The sequence below is a fragment of the Echinops telfairi genome, unplaced genomic scaffold (assembly GCF_000313985.2).
Source record: "Echinops telfairi isolate 266 unplaced genomic scaffold, ASM31398v2 ScPeMD7_7424;HRSCAF=8462, whole genome shotgun sequence".
Lineage (NCBI taxonomy): Eukaryota > Metazoa > Chordata > Mammalia > Afrosoricida > Tenrecidae > Echinops > Echinops telfairi.
In genome coordinates, this window is record NW_022111324.1 from 41290624 (window position 1) to 41299503 (window position 8880).

An 8880-nucleotide genomic window follows, 5' to 3' on the forward strand; every position below is an offset into this window, starting at 1 on the left:
GGCTCATACAACTCTTATCACAATCCATACACACATCAATTGTGTAAAGCGCATTTGTACTTCATTCTCAAAACATTTTCTCTCCACTTAAACCCCCGACATTAGGTCCTCATTTGTCCCCTCCCTCCCCACTCATAAAGTATCTTACAAGCATCTTGTTCAGTGAGGTAACTTGAGATCTGTGCGCCAGACCTTCAAAGTCAATTGTGAACTAAGCACTGCGTGCTTATCGCCAAGTGATCAAATTAAGGCAAAATACAGGAAACATGCTAAGAATATAAAGTCTGAGAAGTAGGATGTATGGATAAAATGTTCATCATACTTAATTCACAACACTTACTCTGTATTCCTCATTGTACTTGTGTGTAACATTGCAACAGTCCATAACGAGCCTGAAGGTGTGGTGGATTGCCAGTTGGTTTACTGGCCACAGGGCCAGCTGTGTAAATCTACCAGGTGCCCTGGCAGGGGAAGATGAGTCTTTCTGCTCTAGTAAAGATTTAGAATCCCAGAAACCCATGGCGATAATTCTACTCTGTCCTGTAGGGTTGCTATGAATTGGAATCTACTAGATGGCATTGTTTTCCTTTTGATTTACCAAGCCTGACTTTAATAAGCTACTGGTACATGTATGTCCTTTCAGCTTATTAACATATATTTTGAAAATAAATGATTAACAATACTTTTTAAAACCAATATACCAATAACAAGGAACTCAACACGAAGGAATATGTGAAACTATAGTAAGTCATTTCTATCCATTAGGCTTTCAGTAACTGAAGTTTCATTGCTATCGCTAAGATTTTCAGCAGCTAATTCCTCCAAAGTGGGTAGCTTATTCCTTCTTTGCACCTTGTACATCATGTTATCAGGAGAGATAAGTCCCTGGAGAAAGGATATTATGCTTGGTAAAGTAGAAAGGCAGCAGAAAAGAGGAAGGCTCTCAACAAGGACTGACACCGTGGCTGCCGCAATGGGCTCAAACAAAAGAACAATTGTGAGGATGGCACAAGACTGGGTAGTGTTTCATTCTGTTGTACATGGGTCACTATGAGTAGAAATGGACTTAATGGCACTAGCCAGAGTAAGTAATTTCTCAAGGTCAAATTGCTTTATATGTCCTTTTATCATTGTGAAATATTTCACAATTTCATAACTTTAATTTACTTTGAAATGCTTTAACTGCTGCAATGAAAGAGTTCATATACCACAATCCACTGCCATCAAGTCAATCCCAACTCATAGAGACACTACAGGACAAAGTAGAATTGCTCTTTAGTTTCCAGCCAAGACTGAAAATCTTTACCATGGTACGGTAGCTAGCTTCCTATTTGTCCCATGAAGTCTGCTGGTGGGTTTGAACTACTGACTATCTGGTTAGCATCCAAAAGTTTAATCCACTCCTTAATAAAGCATTCCTTCATTTCGTGATACTTCTAAAATTATTTTACTGGAAAATATTAAATTTCGTCTAACCTCCAAAATATTTTCTAAACATTGCTGGATGTTGGAAAATTAGACAACACATATTACCATGTTCATCAAGGGGAAATAGCATATAAATCATAAAAATTTCAATCTAATTTAATTTTCTTTGATGGTCTAAAAATAGCACTTCTCTCCAAAATTAACCTAGCAATAAATCAAAGCTTTCTATATATGCTGGTGCCTTTTATATCAAATACATGAATTACTAATCTGTCACCTATCATTGGTATACTAGGGGGGAAAAAACACATTTTGATTTAGGCTCCCATAAATTCCTAATTACTGAATCCTTAACAAATTTAAAATAGCAGGTTAAAATATATAGTGAACACCAAAGTATCCTCTCTAGTTCACCATTGTTTTAAACAGTTATTTCAAATTTTACTATTTAATTACTTTAATGATCACCTTCAAAATGCAATGAGAATGAGTTATTAGAGGCAGAAAACAATTGTTCTTTTCTTACCTATTCGGTCAAATGTTTTATCACACTTGGGGCACTGCAATATTTTTTTGTTACTTTTCTGAATAACTACTGGCGTTAATCCTTCATGAATATTTCCTACAGCATCACCGGCCTCTGGTTCCTCTTCTGCCTCATTTTGATCTTTTTCGCTGTGTTCTTCAATGTCAGAAGATTCATCTGACATTTCTTCTTCTAGCCCATCTTCTTCAGCATTGTCTTCACTTCCGGGATCCTCAGAATCATTTCTATCAGACTTTTCTTTATCAAAATTATCTTGATTCAAAGTATCCGACCCATCACCACTTTCTGGTTCATCATCAGTGGTGTCATCAAACTTAATGGGGCATTTCCGGTTCCTGTTAGGTCTTCTGGCAGAAAAACCCCTCTCCAACATTTTTAACCCATGTTTTTTCCCCAATAACAGGGATCTATGGGTCTTAGCCAAATGGTTCTGCAAGGACTTTTTATAACAAAAATGTCTACTACAGAATTTGCACTGATGATTATTTGATAGTCTTCCAGTTAATTCATTTAATGTTTCTTCTGGGGATGACCTTTCAGTTAACTCGGACTGAAAGCTGGCGATGTTTTCGTTGTTTAGCAGCTTGACGGCGTCTATAATGTCCAGAAATTTTGCAGCCTCTAAAACAAGAGGTATTTCATATTTGTACACAAAAAACTCTGATGTGTATAAAAATTCAAGCAAATGCTGAAAAACTGAATGTGTTACATGATCCAGAGTGACAACATCGGCGCTTGGATTTTTGCTCAAACATGCATGAAAATAACTACTGCCAACAGCAACGACGACTTTATGCGCACTGAACTCTTTTCCTTCTACGACGATAAGTAAATCACAGAAAGACGGTTGTTTCTGCCTGTCATCATTTAGATATTTCAGTAAATTCTTATTGTATTGCAAAGAGCTCAAAAGCTTTCTCTGCTCCGGGGAAGGAGGAAGGTCCTGGTAGCAGCGAAGAGCTCCCGGAGTGTGTCTTTCTGAGGGAGCATAGATTACTTGCTGACACTGCCCTGCACCATTTCCTTCAGAAGAATCTTTATGATAGCCTAGATGGATTTTCTCATCGAGATCTGAAGTCCCCTTTCTCCTCTTCTTCATTGCAGTACAGCAATTTCAGAACAAGAAACTTCATAAGTGTCTTAAGTGATGTATAAAGGAAAACTAGATTGTCTTAGATTAACAGCTTCTGGAGGGGCGTGCCCACGGGTTTCATGGTCTGCAAAAAGAGTAAGAACCATAAGAAATATAGATGTATATCTAAAACTCCGTGGCACAGTAATTCTCTTGCATACAACTGCATTAGTCACCGAGGTCCTTTCTATATTATAACTTAATTGTGATAAAGTCGCAGTTCAGACTCATACGGGTGACTAACATCTTAAAGAGGACAAGGAGGGCCCGGTTAGAAAAGAGAGCCAACAAAAGAATAATTTTAAAAAAACCCAGGGCACATCTTTCAGGCCTGATTGATGATCAGGATGGAAATAGCAGGGCAGTAAAAGGAGGGATTCCCTGCAAGAGCGTTGACGGGCAGACTGACGGGGTGGGGGCTGCAGTCGTGTTTGGGGGCGCAGGGACGGTGACAATAAGGCCGTCGCGGGCACGAAATCCGAGTCTCAGCACGATCACACTTCCCTGGGGCGAGCAAGACACTGCTCCACGGGGACGGAGTGGGTCCCTCGGCCGAACCCCCCGCGAGGGGACACCCCGGAGGGCACGGAGCAGAAGTGGGGTCAACCGGAGGGACGACCAAAGGCAGCTCCAGAGCCTCGCCAGGCCATCGCCAGGCATCGAATCCGCTCGCCAGAGGCGACCCCACGACCCTTCCCGCCCCAGATTCCCTGGGCACACGCCCCACAGATCCATTACCGGGAACCCAGGGCTCCCCCGCTGGCTCCGAGCCGCTGAGCTCCACTCTGGGCGCGCTTGCTCCAGCGCCTACCCACTTCCGGGTTCAGCCCCCCACCTCACCCCTCCCTCCGCTCTTCCCCTCCCACAGCCACTCGGCAGCCACCCGGCACGTCAGCCGAGCGGGCGCGCAGCCTCCGCGCAGCCGGGCCCGACCAGCCGGCGGCCCGACGGCAGCCACTGCGCATGAGCGTGCCTCTTCTGTACGCATGCTCCGTGCTCTCCTCGCGCTCCTCCCGGGCCCTGGCTATGCCTGAATCCGTTACGCCGGGATTTCGCGGTCGCCTAGTGGCTTTGCTGTGATTGACCTAGGGACCGCTTTGCTCGAGTGGGGCAAGGAAAAGAAGGGCACTTCTAGAACGTCATAGAAGCACGAGGAGAGGCTGGGAAAATACCATTAGCGATGGATTTCATCTGTTTGGATGTATTTAATAATTTGCAATCATCCCTTCAGCACATCCCCTGAGCAGGAACCAGCAAATACTGCCCCATCGAGACTCTTACTGAGTTTCCCAGACGGTCTAGTCTTTCTCCCGCTGAGCAGCCAAGAACCAACCGATCTTGACCTTGCAAAGTGTTTGTTTTTTTTGTCCTGATTTCAACGTGTAGCACGGTTACTTTTTAAACTTTCTATTGCTTATGGGGAAAATGTGTGTTGTGCAGCTGGCAAAACAGGAAGGGAAATCAGAAAGAAGAAAAATCCATGAAGGCGACTTTTGAAGCCAGTGGCTGCTATTTTGCATCTCTAACCATTTCTAAGCTGATCGTCTGAGGATCCTATTTGAGTAGCAGGATCCTAGCTGGTTCAGTTGGCACATATAAGGGAAATAAGATGAAAGCTGAGACCAAATAGGATGGATTTCAGATTATAAATCCCCAACACACACACACACACACACACACACACACACACACACCTCAAACTCTAGAAAGAAAACAGTCTCAATAGAAGAAGGAAAAGGAAAATATCTCACAGTGGCAAGGAGACTGGGGAGATAGGCTCTTCTCAAATGTCTGAATGAGAAGATTAAAATAATCTTCCGTGATAATTCCTAGACAAATTCACACTGGTTGATTCTTACAAGGATCACCTATGTGATTGCCCCTGACCAAAATAAATAAATAAATAAAAACAACAACATCAAAAACTATGTTGGGAAAAATAAATCAACAATTAAAAAAAATCTCGCTGCCATCAAGTCAATTCTGACTCATATTGACCCTATAAAACAGGGCAGAACTGCCCCAGTGAGTTTCCAAGATTGTAACTCTTTACAGGAGTAGAAAGCTTTATCTGGTGGCTTCAAACTGCTGACCTTGTGGTTTACAGCTCTATACCAACCCACTACACTACCAGGACTCCTAAATAAATAAAGGGAACTGTAAAAAAATAGTGTCTGCAGGATTCACAAAGACTGGTCCAAATCAAATGCACAGCCATCAGTGGACTCTGACTCATAAGGGTCCTACAGAATGGAGTAGGATTGCCCCTCTGGGTTGTAAGAGCTGTAAACCTTCACCTGCGCAAAAAGCCTTACCTGCCTACTGCTGAGCCACTGCTGCTTTCAAACACTGACGTAGTTAGCAGCCAACACAGTTATCAGAATGAACTAATATCTAATATTAACTGAAAAGAAAAGTTTCATGTGTTCTAGAAATTAAAGAAGGGATTGAAAGGAACATGAAAAAAAACAAACCAATCCATAAACTAAGATTTTAAAATATAGGTGAAAACTCTAAATACATTAGTACTTAGAATATAGATGGGGATGTATACATGCATGTGTGAATATATATATACCAACACGCTGCCTTCAGGATTCCGACTCAGAGCAGTGCTGTGTAGGTTTTCTAAGACTGTCATCTTTACTGGAGCAGATAGCCTCGGTTTTTTGTCTGGGTTGAAATCTCTGATTTGCAGTTAGCCCACCAGGACTCCTTTATATATACACATATTAAAACAAATCTGCTGCACAAGACCTCTTCAAAGTTTTAAAAAGTAAGGATGCTTCTTTGAAGACTAAGATGTGCCTGACTCAGAACTTGGTATTTTCAATCATTTCATATGCATGTGAAAGCTGGACAATGAATCAGGAAGGCTGAAGAACGGCTGATGAGTATGAATTGTGGGGCTGGCAAAGGATATTGAAAGTACCATAGAATTCCAGAACATACAAATTTGTCTTGGAAGATATACAGCAAGAATGCTCTTTAGAAGCATAGGTGATAAAATGTTGTCCCACATACTTTGGGCATGTCATTAGGAGAGCCCAGTTCCTAAAAAGGCCGTCACACTTTTTAAAGCAAAAGGGCAGTGAACAGGAGGAAAGCCCTCAGCTAGATGGACTGACACCGTGGCTGCAACAAGGGGCTCCAACATAAGAACTGCGAGGATGCTCAGGACCAGCAGCGCTCTGTTCTAGCCTGCATAGGGTCGCTGGAAACAGAACTAACTTGACAGCCCTTAACAACAATGATGTAGTAAAACAAAAATGTGAAACAAGGTAGAAAATAAATCCAAATACTATACAAAGTAAAATTTAAGAAGAAAATAGAGAAATACGAAATAAAGAGACACAAGAGTTTAAATATTGGGTATCTTAGGAGACATCTCATGGGAACTTACGGAAAACCCACTGACAGGATTTATTATTACATCAATAAAAGAGAGAATGTACATGACTTGTGAGAGTTTTTCCCCTTAATCGTGTAAATTCTGTCAAAGACAGAAAATGACAACTCTTTATTTAGATGAATTCTCTTCAATTATGATAAACTTCCCAAATTTCCATTAATAATTACTATATATGCACAATTCAATTTAACTGTTCAATCAGCAGGCTTGATTGAACTGAACCATAAGCCGATATTATGAATAATTGATCTTAGAAATATAAAAATTGATAATAAATATGAATGAAGTATTAATCCTACCTTGCAAGTCTGGCTAGACCAGAGGATGTACACTGGTACAGATAGGAACTGGAAATACAGGGAATCCAAGGCGGATGATCCCTTCAGGACCAGTGGTGTGAGTGGCGATACTGGAAGGGTAGAGGGAGAGTGGGTAGGAAAGGGGAACCGATTACAAGGAACTATATGTGACACCCTCCCTGGGGGATGGACAACTGAAAAGTGGGTGAAGGGAGACGTCGGACAGGGCAAGATATGACAAAATACCAATTTATAAACTATCAAGGGCTCATGGAGGAGGAGGGAGCGGCGAGGGGGGGGAAATGAGGACCTAATGCCGGGGCTTAAGTGGAGAGGAAATGTTTTGAGAATGATGAGGGCAATGAATGTACAAATGCGCTTTACACAATTGATGTGTGTATGGATTGTGATAAGAGTTGTATGAGCCCCTAAAAAATGATTAAAAAAAACATGACGTCAACCGTTTGCTATCCAGTTGATTCTGACTCATAGTAATCGGATAGGGCAGAGCAGAACTGTGTCTGTGGGTTTCCAAGACTTCAACTCTTTACAGGAGTGACAATCCTCATCTTTCTCCCATGGAGCAGCTGGTAGTTTTGAACTGCTAACCCTGCACTTAGCAACCCAACATAAAACCAGTTAAGCCACTAGGACTCCACAGAGGTTTCAAAACGATGACTTTTTGGAAGCAGATGATCAGAACTTTTCTGCCAAAGTGGTGTTCAAACTACCAACTTTTCCATTAGTAAACTAGCATGTTGGCACTTTGCACCATCCAGGGCGCCTAATTTGATAACATCAACCCAAAAACCCTGAAGTGCCATCAAGTTGATTATGAGTCAGCGCAACCTTACAGGGCCAAGTGGAGCTGTCTTTGAGCATTCCTGAGACTGTGAATCACGACAGGAACAGACAGCCTCGTGAACTCTCAGAGTAGCTGGCGATTCAAACTGCCAGCTTTGTGGTTAGCAATACCTACCTGATGGCGCCACCAGGACTCCATACCAATTAGATACACACTGCTCAAAAAAGGAAATAATGAATCATTCTTTAAACATTGACCAACTAAAATGAAAAAGACAAATCTAGAATTATGGTGGGAGATCTTAAAAACTCACGTAAAGCTTATAAAAATTGACCAATTATTGACTCTCAGTGGAATTATCTTTGAAAAGAATACACTTTGGTTCTCAAATAACTTATCAATTTCCTATAAATTGTCAAATTTGGTCATATCATTTTGATTTTAAGACGTTCTTTTTGTAATGTCTGTTGGCTCGTTCGGCTGCTAATGGCACGGTCAGGAGTTGAAATCACGACCTGCTCTTCAGGAGAAATGTAAGGCTTTCTACTCCCACAAGGAATTATAGTCCCTGAAACCCACAGGGGCAATTCTGCCCTGTCCTGTAGGACTCGATATGAGTCAGAATTAACTTGACGGCCATGAGTTTGGGAGGTGTGGGGTAGGCTATGTAATGCTGCCCCTTGTCAATCATTATGCATGAAATTTTTCCCTAGTCAATTTTTTAAAACTTGAAAACCCTTTTTTAACCTTATCAGCTTACCTGTAGGTTTGTTACTTTGAGGCTTAGATAGCTTTTATTTTGTGCTATTCACAAACCAAACACTAATACACATTAATTATATTTTTATATGCATAAAACTTTGCATTTATAAATTTATATTTGTTATACAAATTTATAATCACTGAGTTTAGCAAAAAGAGAGCATAGGTTTTCAGGGATTTCTTTTTTTTTCTTTTTTTTAGAGTCAGTGAGTGAGGCAGTGAGTGAGTGAGACAGAGAGTGAGTGAGTGAGGCCGTGAGAGAGTGAGGCAGTGAGAGAGTGAGTCACTGACTGAGGCAGTGAGAGAGTGAGAGTGAGACAGTGAATGAGTGAGGCAGTGAGAGAGTGAGGCAGCGAGTGTGTGAGAGAGTGAGAGAGACAGTGAGTGAGTCTTTCAGGGATTTCTTTAAAATATTTACTCCATACCCACTCCTTTGAATGTCCTGTTAATTTCTTACTCTAATTCCTATTCCCATTCTTTCCTCCTCCATAACTT

General features: G+C 41.5%; 1 protein-coding gene across 1 annotated transcript in view; it reads right to left on the reverse strand.

Moving 5' to 3' along the window:
* Positions 1 to 3916, reverse strand: part of ZBTB41 (zinc finger and BTB domain containing 41) — a 50361-nt gene extending 46445 nt beyond the window's left edge. The window contains exons 1-2 of the mRNA XM_004700067.2: positions 3846 to 3916; positions 1955 to 3192 (exon numbers count right to left, since the gene is read on the reverse strand). Of these exons, the coding sequence (XP_004700124.1) occupies positions 1955 to 3074 (1120 nt within the window). The 5' untranslated portion in view covers positions 3075 to 3192; positions 3846 to 3916. The remainder of the gene's footprint in view (positions 1 to 1954; positions 3193 to 3845) is intronic.
* Positions 3917 to 8880: the final 4964 nt, after the last annotated feature.